General features: G+C 51.9%; 1 protein-coding gene across 2 annotated transcripts in view; it reads right to left on the bottom strand.

Annotated features, from left to right (window-relative positions):
- CNTFR (ciliary neurotrophic factor receptor) overlaps positions 1-17,710 on the bottom strand; it is a 452,132-nt gene that overhangs the window by 133,229 nt on the left and 301,193 nt on the right. For both annotated transcript variants that reach the window (XM_082242163.1, XM_082242164.1), the window contains one exon: positions 3,482-3,712. In XM_082242163.1, the coding sequence (XP_082098289.1) occupies positions 3,482-3,712 (231 nt within the window). The remainder of the gene's footprint in view (positions 1-3,481; positions 3,713-17,710) is intronic.

The raw sequence follows: 17,710 nt of genomic DNA on the forward strand, positions 1-17,710 counted from the left end.
GGTGCATGTGCCGGGTCTTGTGATTGACAATGGAGGGGGGTGCTTACCTGTGTCCCCCCCCACAATATTTTATTCAAGTTATTCAGATATTTATTCAATATCTTATTCAAGGTGATCCAGCACAATCTTATGTTCTTATGGTGGGGACTGGACCTGGGACATTCTGCATGCCAAACAGGTGTCCTGGCAACCAGCTGCCTTTGCTCTCCCAATCAGATTACACCGACTCCCATTTAACTTACGGAGAACTGTGTCAGAGTGCGACACAACCAAGCAGCCAAAATGCATCTCGGACAGAGGTCACCATTTTCCAGACGCCTCCTGTCTTCCCAGCCCCCTCCAGACACCTGTTCTCAAAAGATGCTGGAGCTACTTTGCGCAGGGGCAGCGACCATCGCAGTGCCGTGCCGTTAATCATGCGCCGGGGGCGGGAGAGTGTTAGATTAAAATCCTGCCAATTAAATTAATTGCCCTGAGAGCGCCTCACCTGATTAGTGCCATGCATCTTTAATTGCAAGGCAACCCCCAGGGGTTCTGCTGCTGTTCTGAAGACCCTTCTGTGAGCTGGTGCTGAGTGTCTTCAGATGGAGCTCGCCTGTCTCCCGTCCCCCTTGGGAAGAGCTGCAGGTGAACCCTACCCTAATGAGAACCAGCAGGATTCGCACTCACAGCATCGTGTCCTCGTTCTCCACACCCACCCCTCACCACCCTCCGTCTCAAGCTCAAAAGCCACAGTGTGGGGAGTGGCAGGTCAAATCGGTAATGATACACTGGGCAAAGGATTTGGGACACAAGATTCAGATGGCAGATTGGGAGAGGTTATGGGAAACAGACCTGAAACTCATGGCATGTTGTACACGGAAAGAAAATTATATGAAAATCAATGTGCCGGTGGTATTTGACTCCTAGCAAGCTAGCAAAAATGTATAGAACAAGTACAAACACCTGCTGGAAATGTTAAGAAAAAGAAGGTACCTTTGATCATATGTGGTGGACGTGTAAGCTAATAAAAGCTTTCTGGGAGATGATATATAATGAAATATGGGGGGGGGGAATGTTTAAAATAACCTTTGTTAAAAAACCAGAATTTTTATTAGGAATTATAGGTACCGACGTCCCAAAAGATCAGAAAAGACTTATGTACGGGACAAGAGCTGCTTGGATGGTATTAGCCCAAAGAAGACAAACCCAGCTAATGGACTATGCTGAGATGGCAAAGCTGACTGGAAAACTCAGCAATCAAGAGGACAAAAACTTGTAAAAAACAAGGAGAAAAATTTATGATTTATTTAGGAGATCACTGCAAGCAGATGGAAACATTAGCAGGACTTCAATCCCACTTGTAATGTAACAAATACCATGGATAATATGGATTGATATAAAATGTTGATCATGGAATAATATGCAGTTTTTAATGATGATAATAAGACCCCGGAGGGGTTGGAGGGGGGGAGTATTTGGATATGTATTTGGATTGTTATAATTTTACGTTTTTAAAACCAATAAAAATAATCCCCCCCCCAAAAAAAGGAAAAGAGGAGACTGAGCGGAGATAAGAGAGCCACCTTTAAATATCTCAAGGGCTGCCACATGGAAGAGGGAACAAGCTTGTCTCCTCCTGCTCCGGAGGGCAGGACTCGAACCCATGGCTTCAAGTTACAAGAAGAGAGATTCTGACTTAACATCAGAAACAATGTTCTGACGGCTGTTTGACAGCGAAACAGACTTCCTATGGAAGGTTGTGGTCTCCCCTTTCTTGGAGGTTTCTAAGACAAATTGGGTGGCCGTCTGTCTTGGATGCTTTAGCTGAGATTCCTGCCTTGCAGGGGGTTGGACTAGAGCACCTCTGGGGGTCCCTTCCAACTCTACAATTCTATGATTCTATGCACCGGTAGGATAGGGGCAGCAGGAGGAGACCCTTGCTCTATGCACTTGCTGCCTAGAAACTGTCCAGGACGCAGATCAGATACTGAAATAGATAAATATTATCTGAGAAAGCTTGATCACTCCTCCTGGCACCAATTCCAGAGGGCTGCGTACTTGTGAACGTACGGATAAGTTGCTGCGTTGTGCCTTCCCTATTTCCATATCTTCCCCACTGTCACCGCAGAACAGAATCTCTGCTCTCTCTCCTTTCATGCACTCCAATTCTTATCCACACAGGTTTGCAACGCAGATCTGATCAGAGTCAGGCAGTTCCATGCTAACTTCTACTGTTGATATGTATCTGTGCTTGTCCTTGGGAACTTAGCCAGCCATCTATCTCCCCCTAGCACTGGTTAGTCTGCCCAGCAAAGGTAAGAAAATAAGAGCCAAACTAAAGGATCACAACTAACACAAAAGTATTATTATGCAGATTCTGCAGCTGGCGAAGTACACAATGGTGCAAGAGCTCATCCATGGGCATAGTAGAAAAGGAGGCTGAGGAGCGTAGCATGGGAGATTTAATTTCCTCCAGGATTTGCACCCCTAAGCAAACACTCCATTGCCCATCCCTTGCTGCAAAAAATCCCAGTACAGTGGATGCTCGGGTTGCGAACGTGATCTGTGTGGGAGGCACGTTCGCAACCTGCAGTGTTCACAATCCACAGTGCCTGCGCTTGTGTGAGTCACGCTTTGGTCTTCTGCGCATGCGTAGTATTTTTGCACATGCGCAAGTGCTGAAACCTGGAAGTTACCTGTTCCGGTACTTCCGGTTTAGGCGCGGTGCACAACCCGAAAACACACAACCTGAAGCGTCTGTAACCCAACGTATGACTATAATAATTGTCTAGGAAACAAGAGAGACTTCTCGCTCTTTCTTTCCCCTCATTGCCTCCACCCCAACTAGAATCTGGATTGCATGGCACAGACCTGGTTTTGTTTGTACATGTTACTCAGTATATGCTAGAGAAACAACAACAACAGATTTGCAATTCCCTCTTCCAGTGAACTTTCAAATAGTAGCTTCAGCCATGCTGACTGCCGCTGCATTTATGTGAACACTTGCCATGATTGTTGATTTAATAATAATAATACAGTAGTACCTCCGGTTGCGGGTGGGATCGATTCTGGAGCTCCGGCTGGATCCTGAGATTTCCACAACCGGAGGCACCACTTCTGCGCATCTGCGCAGTGTGCTTCTGTGCATGCACAAGCAGCAATACTTCCGGGTTTGCCGCTTTCGCAACCTGAAGTTTACGTTACCCAAGTAAGCCGAGGTTCCAGTGTAACAACAACAACAACAATAATAATAATACTAATACCTCACCCATCTGTCTGGGTTTCCCCAGTCCATTGTGCTATTGGTTTCTTACTTGCTTTTTTAAAACACTGCTGTCATTTTATTTGCCACCCTGAGCATATTATTTCAGAGAAAGGGAGGGTGGAAACACCAAAAAGAATGAAATAAGGATAAATAAAACCCAAGGGTGCATTTTCATAAGCACAAGACGCAAAGGGGAGGAGCAAGAGGACGAACCTCTCGGCGCCATGTACTCACTTCCTACTTTGAGGTTGACCCGGTACTTCAGATGCCATGAGGAGCCCTCGTAGCAGGAGTACTGTCCGCTGTGGGAGAGGTCCACGTTCCGGAGGACGAGACGGGAGCCGTTGAGATGGGATGCATCCAGGTCGGTGCTGTTGGCCGTCCAAGTGACCGCGGCATCCCTGTCCACAGACCCACACTGTAGCGTCACGTCGGTCCCCAACTGCGCGTAGTGAATATGGGATTCTGGGATTCAAAGGAGAGGAGACGTTCATTCATACCTGCCCCTTTGCCTTTCCCACTCAGTCACTTCCATTGGCAGAACTGGCACTAGTACAGGTGCCACCTAATACCTGCTCCACATCTGTAAGAAATCAGAGTGTTTGAGGACTAGGACATTCTCAGGAAAACCAAAATGCTTATTTACAAAGCTATTGTACTACCAATCTTACTATATGCTTGTGAAACATGGACCACTTATAAATGCCATCTCCAACTCCTCAAAAGATTCCATCAATGGTGTCTCTGAAAATTTTTACACATCACTTGGGAAGACAGGTGAACTAATATCAGTGTACTGAAAGAAGCAAAGATCACCAGTGTTGAAGCAATGATTCTCCAACATCAACTTCATTGGACTGGTCATGTTGTGCGGATGCTTGATTATCGTCTTCCAAAGCAACTACTCTATTCCAAACTTAAAAATGGAAAGCATAATGCTAGTGGTCAACAAAGGAGGTTTAAAGATTCTCTCAAGGCAATTTTTTTTTTAAAAAAATGCAGTATAAATGCAGTGCTCTAATTGGAGAACCAAAGGTGTAATGGGTTTTGAAGATACTCAAACTCAGGACGCAAGGGAGAAATGTGCTAAGAGGAAGGCATGCTTGGCAAATCCACACCGTGATTAGCTCCTGCCTGGAAACCAATGTCCCCACTGTGGAAGGACGTGTGGATCCAGAATTGGCCTCCACAGTCACCTACGGACTCATTGTTCAAACCGTGTTTATGGAAGACAGTCTTACTCAGCTATGAGGGATCGCCAAAGAAGAAGGTGTCCTATTCAACAACAACAATTTTATTATTTATACCTTGCCCATCTAACTGTGCTTGCCCCAGTCACTCCTGACAGCTACCAACATATATAAAATCATAATAAAACATTAAACATTAATAAACTTCCCTATAAAGGTCTGCTTTCAGATGTCTTCTAAAGGTTGTATAGTTACTAAACTACTTGGCTTGGGGGTTACATCACGTCATACCCTCCAACATTTCTCCGATGAAAATAGGGACATCCTAAGGAAAAGTGGGATATTCTGGGATCAAATCAGAAACTGGGACGGCTTCTGAAAATCTGGGTCTGTCCCTGGAAAATATGGACACTTAGAGGGTCTGTTGTTGGGACTGCAGAAGAGTTTACACATCTCGCCACGGATAATTATCCCGGAACGGTGGCTCAAATAGCAAGACACTTGGACCGAAGGTGTGATTTGTCACCAGCAGAACAACAGCGTCCACATCAGAAATCAGACCTGCCAGATTGACTGCGTGAGCATCTCTAAGAGAAACCTTTTCTGACAGCGCCGGCTCTTGCTAAATTGCTCGTGGCCGATGCTGACCCCCTCCTGCAGAGGAGCACATGACAGCTTTCGCTCCTGGGTACAGAAGGCCACACACTGCAGCACAGGTCAACAACAAGCGTGCAAGTCTTGAAGGTGCCACAAGACCTGTTGTGTCTGCAGTGAAAGAGAGGAAAAGCATTCCTTTGGAGGGATCATCAGTCGAGTTGAAAAAACAGTGGGGGAAATATTTACCAGCTAGGAAACACAACACCAGCGCCTGCCTGAAAGCCAGGGTGCCCCAGCGGAGACTCTGCTGACCCCATCGCCTCGCTCTGCACATACTAGTTCTGCTGTCATGAGTTCTTTCGTACGAGATGATGGAACGTCCTCTGTGGTGCTGCAGGAACGGCGGGGCGAATAGATGCACAAACTACCATGCACTCCGAAGGACAATAAATCCCCATTAAACCTCCATCGGTGCTGATGGAGAACATTAGCTAAATGAGCACCCTGGGCAGCTGAGCGGCTTCCTTTGCTCGAGCTGCCGGCCAGCCAGGAAAGATCAACTTTCCCCCTCTGACAAGAGGGGCAGGAGAAGTTCAAAGATGCAATGGATCATTTTTGTGTGTCTTAAGAACATAAGCAGAGCCCCGCTGGATCAGGCCGATGGCCTATCTAGTTCGACATCCTGTCTTCACAGTGGCCAACCAGGTGCCCCAAAAGGGAAACCTGCAAGAGGGATTTGAGCAGAAAAACTCTCTCCTCGCCGGCAGTTTCCTGCAAATGGGATTCAGAAGCATCCCTGACTCCAACTGTGGAGGCAGGAGCATAACTCTTCTTCATGGGCCTTCTCGAGAGGTCTGGAGGGCAGCAACACGAGAACGGTCCTTCTCTGTAGTGGCTCCCTGTTTCTGGAACGTTCTCCCCAAGGAGGCTTGCCTGGCGCCTTCATTATATATATTTTAGGTGCCAGGCAAAAACATTCCTCTTCAAGCAGGCCTTGGGCTGATTAATATTCTACAGCCTTTTAAATGTGTCTGTAGGAAGGGGGGGTTATTATTTTGCTGTTTTGTTTTACTTATTTACTTGTTTTTATCCTGTATTTTATTATGTGAACCGCCACAAGATCTTGTGATGAAGAGTGGAATAACAACAACAAAGACAAATCTGAACTGAGTTTTTCCTCCCAGAGGAAGGGGCAGCCAAACATTCTCATTCACTACCTGACTATAAACTACTACGTGACTATAAATGGGTGGCGCTGTGGTCTAAACCACGAGCCTCTTGGGCTTGCCGATTGGAAGGTCAGCAGTGCGAATCCGCACACTGGGGTGAGCTCCCGTTGCTCTGTCCCAGCTCCTGCCAACCTAGCAATTCGAATGCACGCCAGTGCAAGTAGATAAATAGGTACCACTGCAGCAGGAAAGTAAACTGTGTTTTTGTGTGCTTTGGTTTCTGTCACGGTGTCCCGTTGCACCAGAAGCGGTTTAGTCTTGTTGGCCACATGACCTGGAAAGCTGTATGTGGACAAACGCTGGCTCCCTCGGCCTGAAAGTGAGATGAGCGCCACAACTCCATAGTCGCCTTTGACTGGACTTAACCGTCCAGGGGTCCTTTACCTTTTTTAAAAAAAATAAACCGTGATTCCCAAGTAAGTCGCAGACACCACTGGAATGAGCTGCCTTATACCAGGTCAGACTACCGGTCAGTGTCACCTGTGCTGACTGGAAGTAGCCCTCCAGCTTTCAGACAGGGGGTCTCATTCCCAGCCCTACTGGGAGAGCAACCTTTTGCAGGCAAAGCAGATGTTCTAATACTGATCTACAGCTTTTCGTTTAAGCCACAGAAAAATGGGAAGACGCCTCACACAGAGTCTGACCATTGGTCCAGTTAACTCAGGATGCTCAGCACCACCTGGCCGTGGGCCTCTAGGGCTCTCAGGTAAGGGGCATCCTCAGCCCTATTCACCTGGGACCTCCTGCATGCAAAGGAGACTTGGGCAAAAAAAATGAGAGGCACAAATACAAGATGGGTGACACCTGGCTTGAGAGCAGTACATGTGAAAAGGATCTAGGAGTCTTGGTTGACCACAAACTTGACATGAGCCAACAGTGTGACGCGGCAGCTAAAAAAGCCAATGCAATTCTGGGCTGCATCAATAGGAGTATAGCATCTAGATCAAGGGAAGTAATAGTGCCACTGTATTCTGCTCTGGTCAGACCTCACCTGGAGTACTGTGTCCAGTTCTGGGCACCACAGTTCAAGAAGGACACTGACAAACTGGAACGTGTCCAGAGGAGGGCAACCAAAATGGTCAAAGGCCTGGAAACGATGCCTTATGAGGAACGGCTAAGGGAGCTGGGCATGTTTAGCCTGGAGAAGAGGAGGTTAAGGGGTGATATGATAGCCATGTTCAAATATATAAAAGGATGTCACATAGAGGAGGGAGAACGGTTGTTTTCTGCTGCTCCAGAGAAGCGGACACGGAGCAATGGATCCAAACTACAAGAAAGAAGATTCCACCTAAACATTAGGAAGAACTTCCTGACAGTAAGAGCTGTTCGACAGTGGAATTTGCTGCCAAGGAGTGTGGTGGAGTCTCCTACTTTGGAGGTCTTTAAGCAGAGGCTTGACAACCATATGTCAGGAGTGCTCTGATGGTGTTTCCTGCTTGGCAGGGGGTTGGACTCGATGGCCCTTGGGGTCTCTTCCAGCTCTATGATTCTATGATTCTATGATTCTATGAGATGTTCTGCCCTCCTGTGTCTGGGAACTGTTGCACCGGTGCGCTCACTGCACGGTGCGAATTCTTCCTCCCAGGGCAGCTCTGCACATTCCTGATTTTGTGGCTGAAAGTGACACTCACAAAGCCAGGATTCCTGGGAGCACATACATTTAAGCACTTTTAAGGGAAAAAAAAGCTGCTTGGATAAGCAAGCAAAGCAATCATTGGATTTAAAAAACCCACCTAAAGCCTGGTCATTTGGGTTCTGGATGGTTTGCTTTGGGATAGACCAGTTGAGCCATTGTCCAACCCAACAACCACCCGGTCCTATGAAACTGCACAGATGTCCGGGTATGTAGATTATCACCTCTGAATAACCCCTTCTCTGTGTGCTTTTGGGGACTCGCAACCAAATTCCTCCACACTGGCGAGGCGTGACCTCTCTCTCGACAAAAGCTGTGTTGACTCTGCCCTGATTTCTGCGTGTTTATCTGCACAACTAATAAATCTGTATCCTTTGCTGGAGCTGCTGCCAATTTGTGGTTCTTTGCTCCAGCTGGGGAACCTCAATGCCTTTCCACTCCAGAGGAGCTCTGAAGAGACAGGAGACGGGAGGAAAGGGCCCGGCTGCAACCGAAGGGGAGATCCGGCGCAAACAGGCACAGGCTTCTGACTTGATGTGCAGCTCAACCTGAACTCAGCCCTCCCGGCTAGAGGACCTTGGCAACTGCAGGGCCTCAACCACACCTTCACAGAGAGAAATGCAGGAAAGGGGGGCTGGATCCGCACCTGCCAATTATTGCAATGTGCTCCATAGAATTGGAGGGGAACCTAAGGGGCATTGTAGGAATCTCAACTAAAGCATCCACCTATTTCACCAGCATCAACACTCAAATTTAGTACTGTCAGGGGTTCAGGAGCAGAGGCGAGGGCAAGGGAGGAAACAGAGAGCGAGGGGGAGGAGGCAGAAGAAAGGATGAGTGATGACGACGACCCGAGATCTCCGAGTCTTTCCAGTGAATCAGAAGATTCACAAAAGGGAGCACCGGTGGCCAGGGCAAGGGGGGAGACTCGGGGGACACCCCAGGAAGATAGAGCCAGAGGGGACTCAGAGGGGAGCAGTTGGAAATCGGGACCAGCGTCACCGCCAGAGAGTAGGAAAGAGGAAGAGCGCCAGGGATCAAGCGCTGGCAGCTCGCAACAGGAGGGAGGGCACGAGTCAGGAGTGGCCACACCTTCATCGGGGAGCGAAGTGACGGTTAGACGGAAAGTGGAAGGTTGGGCGCGCGCGCCAAGTTCAAATGCACAGGAAGGTGGCGCAGTTGGCAGCCCGGAAAGGGAGCCAGGTCCTAAAGCCCGGCGCAAGGAGACAGGAGAGTCAGGGGGGTCAGCGTCAGAAGAATCCCGGAAGGAAGAGACCCAGGGGGGCAGAGGGACCCAGAGGAGAACTGTCAGGCGGAAAAGGTGGAGCAGGGCTAGGATATTAAGTTGGTGCGCAAGGGGCGGAGACTCAGACGGAGCTTCGCCGATCTAAGCATAAGACGTAGGGTTGCACGCAGCAGCTCGAGAATGGAGACTGTAACTCAATAAAGACTTTTATTTAACCATCGCTGGCTAGCGTGATCCTCTGTGAGCTAGGATCTGGAAGTAACCCTGACAGTAAGCTCCGTCTCTACAAATTGTGGGCATCCACGGCCTCGCGGAGAGGAGAGGAAGCGGGTGCCTACAAGAGAGCTCACGAACGGCAGACAATATGACGGCCGAACAGCAAATAACGGAACTCAGAGAAGCAGTTTCACGACTGAATGCAGAGGTGCTGGCATCCAGGAAGAGAGAGGAGGAAGCAGCCGCCGCCTACAGGGATCTCCAGGTCAGGTTGGACGTGCTTACGAAGCAAGGGCAACAGACACCCAAACCAGAGGGGATTGGGTTGGGGAGACGCACAGGCGGTCTGGTCTCTCACTTCGATGGGAATTTGCAACAGTACCCCAACTTTAGAGCAGACGTAATGTGTGCACTGCAACTGCTGCACAAAGACTTTAGAGATGAACAAGAGAAAGTGGGGTTCGTCATGTCCCATTTGCATGGAGACGCTAAAGCATGGCTGCGCAATTTGTGGAGAGATAAGGATCCTGCGCTCCAAAATGCGGACGCCTTTATTAAAGCGATGGATGGCTGTTTTTTATCAAGCATTGACGTGGATATGGCCCGAAAGGAGGTGCATGGACTAAGGCAAGGGAGGGCCAGCGTAAGGCAGTATCATGCCCGCTTTTTCGCTTTGGTCAGTGCCCTGGAATGGGACAGAGATTCGGCTCCTGTCAGAGACCTTTTTTGGGAGGGCTTGCACAACTCGGTTAAAGATGAGATTGCGAGGGGGGAGAGACCCCGGACCACGCAGGAGATCGTTCAGAGGGCGCTGGCGGTGGGGGTGCGGCTGGAAGAACGTCCGTGGAGCAGGGACGAAGGGCGCAGCGGGCGCGAAACAGCCAGAAGCTCCTCCTTCCTTCCCAGAGAAGCAGTGCGTGCGCAATCCACGCCTCCAACAGGGGGAGGGGTGGAACCGATGGAGGTCGGGAGTGCAAGGGCTCGGTCAGCAGCCAGAGCCCTAGCACCGGCAGCAGTGAAAGCGAAGCCTCCTAGAGGGAACAGGAAGTGTTATATCTGCGAAGATACAGGACATATGGCGAAAGAGTGTCCCCGGAGGCTCCACAAGCACACTGCAGCCTCAGCAATGGTGACTGCAGCAACGCAGCACGGAGAACCACAGCAGGGAAACGACGATGTCTGGCTGGAGGAAGAGGCACTGGGGCCCAGCCAGACGTGTCAGTGAAGCAGTCCCCAGAGATTTTACCGCCCATGGACCCCCTCCCGCCCAAGCCAGTAGTGAGGCTCACCGCATCACTCCAGCTACCCAATGGAATCACCATGGACGTGCCAATCACCGTCGACTCGGGAAGCAATGCAGACTTCATAGGGCAGGACTTTGTCGACCGGCACGCTATACAGTTGCTGCCTGCCACGCTGCCCCTGCAGGTTGTCACGGTGGATGGCAGGGAGCTGTTAGGGGGGCAAGTGGTGAAGCAGACGCCACCTATGGTGCTGCGGCTTGGACATCACAGGGAAATCATCAGCTTCAACGTCACTCAACTGTCGGACACGCCTATTGTATTGGGCATGAGTTGGCTGGACAAGCACAGCCCGACGCTGGCTTGGTACCAGAGGCAGCTGACCTTCGGCTCTTCCTTTTGTGCTGAACACTGCATCATGCCCCGGCAGGAAGGGGAGCAAGAGGAGTCACAGCTGCTGCTAGGCACGCTGCAAGCGATTCCCCACAAGTACGCAGGATTTTTGGAGGTTTTCTGCGAGAAGGAGGCAGACAAGCTACCCCCCCACAGACCATATGACTGCAAAATTGACCTGCTGCCGGGGGCGGCGCTGCCCAAAGGGAAGCTGTATTCCATGTCTGAAGACGAACTGCAGGAACTCAAAGAGTTCATAGATCAAAATTGGAGCGCGGTTTCATACGAGAGTCCCAGGCAGCGGGGGGCAGTCCTGTATTCTTTGTGAAGAAGCGAGACACGCCCCAAAAAAGACTCGTAGTGGACTACCGCATTTTGAACAGTGTGACCAAGCCATCGGACTTCCCCATGCCCCGCATCGACGACCTCCTCGCAAAAGTACGCAAGGGCAGCGTGTTCACCAAGTTGGACCTGAGGGGGGCGTACAACCTCATTCGCATGCGGGAAGGAGATGAGTGGAAGACAGCCATGTTCACGCCCCTGGGCACCTACGAATATAGGGTTATGCCTTTTGGATTGCAAAATGGCTCCCACGTTTTTCAAGCTTTCATGCATCACGTGTTGGCGGGGCTCCTCTACAAAACGTGCGTCTGTTTCTTGGACGACATCCTGATCTTTTCGGAATCGCAGCAGGAGCATGACAGACACGTCAGGGAAGTGCTGAGCAGGCTACAGCAACATAGGCTTTACGCCAAGCTGGAGAAGTGCCAATTCGACGTGACGGAGGTGGATTTCCTGGGCTACAAGTTGTCTGACAAGGGGCTAGCCATGGACAGCGCCAAGGTTCGAGCAGTGTTGGATTGGAAAAGCCCACGCAACCGGAAGGAGGTCCAACGGTTTGTCGGCTTCGCGAACTTCTATCGCAAGTTCATCAAAGGCTTCGCGATGCAGACAGCGGCCATCACGGACACGCTCAGTTCCAAGAAAAAGAAGTTCATCTGGACGGCGCAGGCGGAGCAGTCCTTTCAGGCACTCAAGCGTCTTTTCGCGTCGGAAGAACAGCTACTTCATGTCGACCCCAGCAGGCCGATGAGAGTTGAAACAGACGCCTCGGACAGGGCCGTCGGAGCAGTCCTGCTGCAGAAGGACCCGCAGGGGGTTTGGAGGCCGGGAGCGTTTTACTCCAGGAAGCTCAGCAAGTCCGAACAGAACTACACCATCTGGGACAGGGAGTTGCTGGCTATTCATGCAGCGTTCAAAGCATGGAGGCACTTCCTGATTGGAGCCAAGCACACGGTGCAGGTCTGCACGGACCACAAGAATCTGGAGCACTGGCGCACGGCACAGTTCCTGAACCAGAGGCAGATACGTTGGGCTGAGTTCTTTGCGAACTTCGACTTCCAAATAGAGTATGTCCCGGGGGACACCAACATCATGGCGGACGCGCTCTCCCGTAAGCCACAGTATCTGGAGGACGCCATGCCAGCGGCCGCCATGCACATCTTCACACCAACCGTGTGGGCGTGCGCTGCGGCAACAGTTGACCTGGAGGCGGTGCGACGAGCGTTGCAGAATGACTCCTTCGCGCAAGCAAAGATGGCAGAGATGCAAAGGGGCACGGCAGCGACCGACGGGTTCCAGCTGAGAGATGGATTGCTCATCCGCAAAGGGGCCATCTACGTGCCGGGAGACGAACTTCGCGCCAAGGTACTGCATCAGCTGCACGACGCGCCCACTGCCGGGCACTTTGGCAAGGAGAAGACGGTGGAATTAGTCGCCAGAGACTTCTGGTGGCCCGGAATGAGAGGGGAGGTCGCGGACTACGTGGCGAGGTGTGACACCTGCCAGAGGGCCAAACCAGTGCACAGACCGCCGGCCGGACTGTTGGAACCGCTGCAAACTCCGGTCGAGCCATGGGAGAGAGTCGCCCTAGACTTCGTCACGGATCTGCCCAGCTCGAGGGGCAAGACGGCCGTGCTGGTGGTGGTGGACTTGTTCTCCAAGATGGCACATTTCATCCCGTGTGCGAAGGTGGCCACGGTGGAACAAACCGCCAAACTGTTCATAGACCACGTGTTCAAGGTTCACGGTCTGCCACGGTCTATTCTGTCCGACCGCGGGCGGCAGTTCATCTCGAATTTCTGGCAAAAGCTGATGGGTTTCCTAAACGTCAAGATCAACCTGGCGTCGGCGAGACACCCGCAGACCAACGGGCAAGCGGAGCGGGTCAATGCCATCATGCAGCAGTACCTGAGATGCTATGCGAATCAACAGCCTGCGACGTGGGTGGATTACCTGCCGCTCGCCGAGTTCGCCTACAACAACACGAAGCACGTGTCCACGGGGGTCACGCCGTTCTTCGCCAACAACGGGAGGCACCCCAGAACCTTCCCGGGACTGGAAAGACTGGTGGAGGGGGAGCCGCAGACAGCAGATGCGTTCGCGTCGGAGTTGCAGGAAGTCCACGATCAGCTGCGGCGGCACCTGGAGCTGGCCAAACACGCATACAAGGTGCAGGCAGACAAACACAAAAGGGTTGGCGAAGAGATCCATGTGGGAGACTGGGTCTGGTTAGCAGCCCACGCAGTGCCGGCCAGGTCGTTGGCCAAGAAGAAACTAGGGCATAAGCAACTGGGGCCCTACCAAGTCGAAGAGCAGGTCAACCCGGTGGCTTTCAGGCTGGCGCTTCCGGAGGGTTCCAGAATGCATCCGGTGTTCCACAGATCGGTGCTCACTCCCTACAAGGCACCGCACAGGTTTCAGGAACCCGGAACGGCGCCGAGTCCGCTCCGAGAGGGAACCAGGCAACGGGGAGTGGCACAGGAGGTGCGCCTCAACGAAGTCACGGAGATTTTGGACTCCAGATGGGGGGAAGAGGGGGTAGAATACCTTCTCGCTAAGGAGGGCACCCCGGCCAGTGCCAACAGCTGGGTGCCGGGCTACGCTTTAGATGAACCTCTGCTCAAGGAAGAGTTTCATGCCCTTTTTCCCCATAGGCCAATGCCAGCGGACTTTTTCGACGACTGGCTTTTCACGCCCACGCTTTCAGCCAGCACGTTCCGGGGGTTCGACTCGGATGAGGAACCGTCACGAGACGCCCGTCCCCGGAGGGGTCACCCTCGGGATCTGCTTCAGAACCCTCATATTGGTGGGATGATCGACCAGAGGAGCAGTGGCGCAGACAGTGGCTGGAGGGTCCAGGACGAGCAACGCCTCCAGAAAGAAGCGAGGGAGAGACGGACATGGACGTTTTCGGGGACGACCAGGGTTTCGAGCACGGCGGCACAGAGATGGAAGCAGAGGTGACCGTCGTCGACGAGAGCAGGGAGGAAGAACCGGAAGACTTCGGATGGAGGCCCGCCACGGGAAGCGAACTGTACCCGACATTCGTCCCCTTGACGCTGCAGCACCCAGCTCCCGCACCGGAAGGAGGGGAGGGGGGAAGAGGGGGCTTCGAGGGGGGGATGGATGTCAGGGGTTCAGGAGCAGAGGTGAGGGCAAGGGAGGAAACAGAGAGCGAGGGGGAGGAGGCAGAAGAAAGGATGAGTGATGACGACGACCCGAGATCTCCGAGTCTTTCCAGTGAATCAGAAGATTCACAAAAAGGAGCACCGGTGGCCAGGGCAAGGGGGGAGACTCGGGGGACACCCCAGGAAGATAGAGCCAGAGGGGACTCAGAGGGGAGCAGTTGGAAATCGGGACCAGCGTCACCGCCAGAGAGTAGGAAAGAGGAAGAGCGCCAGGGATCAAGCGCTGGCAGCTCGCAACAGGAGGGAGGGCACGAGTCAGGAGTGGCCACACCTTCATCGGGGAGCGAAGTGACGGTTAGACGGAAAGTGGAAGGTTGGGCGCGCGCGCCAAGTTCAAATGCACAGGAAGGTGGCGCAGTTGGCAGCCCGGAAAGGGAGCCAGGTCCTAAAGCCCGGCGCAAGGAGACAGGAGAGTCAGGGGGGTCAGCGTCAGAAGAATCCCGGAAGGAAGAGACCCAGGGGGGCAGAGGGACCCAGAGGAGAACTGTCAGGCGGAAAAGGTGGAGCAGGGCTAGGATATTAAGTTGGTGCGCAAGGGGCGGAGACTCAGACGGAGCTTCGCCGATCTAAGCATAAGACGTAGGGTTGCACGCAGCAGCTCGAGAATGGAGACTGTAACTCAATAAAGACTTTTATTTAACCATCACTGGCTAGCGTGATCCTCTGTGAGCTAGGATCTGGAAGTAACCCTGACAAGTACGTATTTTGAAAGTTCACCAGATCACCAGACTGCAGAAGGGAGAAACAATGGTTTGCACCCATTTTTTAGAATTTAGGCAACTAACAGGGGAGGGACCACATCTCTGCGGATCAAGGACCTTATTTTGATGCAGAAGGTTCTGAGTTCAAATCCCTTGCATTTCCAGTTAAATATGGAATAAAGGTAAAGGGACCCCTGACCATTAGGTCCAGTCATGGCCGACTCACTTTACTGGCCGAGGGAGCCGGCGTACAGCTTCCGTGTCATGTGACCAGCAGGACTAAGCCGCTTCTGGCGAACCAGAGCAGCACACGGAAAAGCTGTTTACCTTCCCGCTGGAGTGGTACCTATTTATCTACTTGCACTTTGACATGCTTTCAAACTGCTAGGTTGGCAGGAGCAGGGACCGAGAAACGGGAGCTCACCCCGTCGCAGGGATTCGAACTGCCGATCTTCTGATTGGCAAGCCCTAGGCTCTGTGGTTTAACCCACAGCGCCACTCGCGTCCCTTTAAATATGGAATAATCCTCTTTTAAAGCTGTCTAGGTTGGTGGCAATCCCCATGGCAGGGAGTTCCCTGGTTTAACTGTGCAATGCATTAAGAAGAGCCTTCTCTTATCCATCTCAAATCTTCCAACATTCAGCTTCACGGAATCCCTCTCAGTTCTAGTGTTGGGAGAGAGGCAGCAAAAACTTTCCCCTGTCCACTTAATGCAGCTCATTACATTCTTGCCTTAATTTATGACCAAAAACTGCCGTTCCTAAGTGCCCACGTTGTGGAAGAGCAGGAGGGTGCTAAAGGTACGAGTGCGAAGACTCACCAGATAATCTGCACGCTGCCTAATTAGATCTCGCTGGCATGTTTCTGCTGCGGCTGCATGCATAATGGATGTTGTATTTACAGAGTCACAGGTGTGCAAAGAGATTGACAGGCAGATGAAAAGCGCAGGCTCCAGACCCTGCGGCTGACAAAACGAACAAGATGTGAGGATGCCAAGGGAAATAAGCCCCCTCCCCTCTGGGCCTGGGGTGGAAACCCCCCCTAGGGAGGCCAAGGAAAGTACAGGAACAGAGTGTTGCACGTCACCTTAATCTCTAAGTGGTGAGAGACCACAGGGACTTCTGGCGCTTGCGTGGGTTCAGTTTCCTTGGAATGAAGACAGTCTTCAGGATATGTGGTTTTATTCAGTCTGAAGGGTCCCATCTCTTAGCTGAAGCTCTTGCAACCTGACTCATCTTTTTGGGGCTGATGATGGGGGCATTTCAGTGGCCAGCTAAGGTCACAAAGAAACTTCTCTGACTAGTTTGGAAATGGAATCCTCCGTTGCGTGTCAAGACCCCGCAACCACCCCTCATAAGACACCAGGGCACAGATATTAAGTTAATGTTATTGGGCAAATTTTGGCCACAGCTTTATCGATTACAGACTGTGAGCAGTATTGGCTTAGGCAGTGAATGGACCCAACTATATCTGACTCCTGCCCGCTGCACAGCGAGTCTGGTAAGGGTAAACCATTAGAAGGGGAACCCCCATTGACGCAGACCAACTCAAGCTCCCCCTGGTGTTCCTGTGGGGGGTCATGTCATGGCCCTAGCCCCACCCCAGGCTTCGGACAAGATCCACACCCCCGGATTCCTTTAACGGAAGACCCTTAAGCTTGGAGGGGCAGGTGATGGCCACACCTCCCCTCCCCCATCATAAGGTCAAACAATGCCTAACTGCAAAACCTTACAAAGTTGTGACATTTGCTACGAGGTAGGCGAAAACCAAATGGCCCCATGCCAATTTTGCCAGGTGGAAAAATTCCTACCAGGCCCCTCAGCGGCGACCAACCGAGGTCCATAGCAAGGCCAATGAAGAAGAAAACCTAAAAATTGGGTTCGCGCCACTGTTTAAATTGTTCCTGGCCACGCCCCAACCACCGGATTGGCCAGCTGGCGTTGATGTGGCCGGGATCCCCCGGGCAACGGGGGACATTGTCCCCCGCCCCCGGAGGTAAGGTAGTGGCCACGCGGTCCACTGCAACTCCTCCCCACAGGTAAGTGGAGCCGATTTTGATTTTAACTCTTGCAAGACGCCAAGAATCGGGAGGGACTCAGACTCACACCAGCCCTTCCTGGCAGAATAGGAAGAAAACCTTCTCCTGAGACAGACCATGGAAGACCATCTAGCTCAGTATTGCCCATGCTGACCGACAGCTGTTCTCCAGGATTTCAAGCAGAGATGTGACCCAACCCTGCCTGGCAGTGCTGCCCCCGAGACCTTCTGGCTGCACAGTTACCGGTGCTCTGCCACTGGGCCATGTCCTTTTATGAGACAGAGCAGCGTCTGGTGTCAAGAACCGTCAACCACTCCTCAAGGCAGCTTTCCCCAAACCCCCCAATCCCTTGGCAGCTCAAGAAGAGCTCTGCTTCTTGAGCCAGATACTTCTGGGAAGCCTCCAAGAGGGGAACAAAGGCAACAAGGCTGTGTCCACCCCCAAACCAG

The sequence above is a fragment of the Podarcis vaucheri genome (assembly GCF_965113315.1).
Source record: "Podarcis vaucheri genome assembly, chromosome: 11".
Classification (NCBI taxonomy): Eukaryota; Metazoa; Chordata; class Lepidosauria; order Squamata; family Lacertidae; genus Podarcis; species Podarcis vaucheri.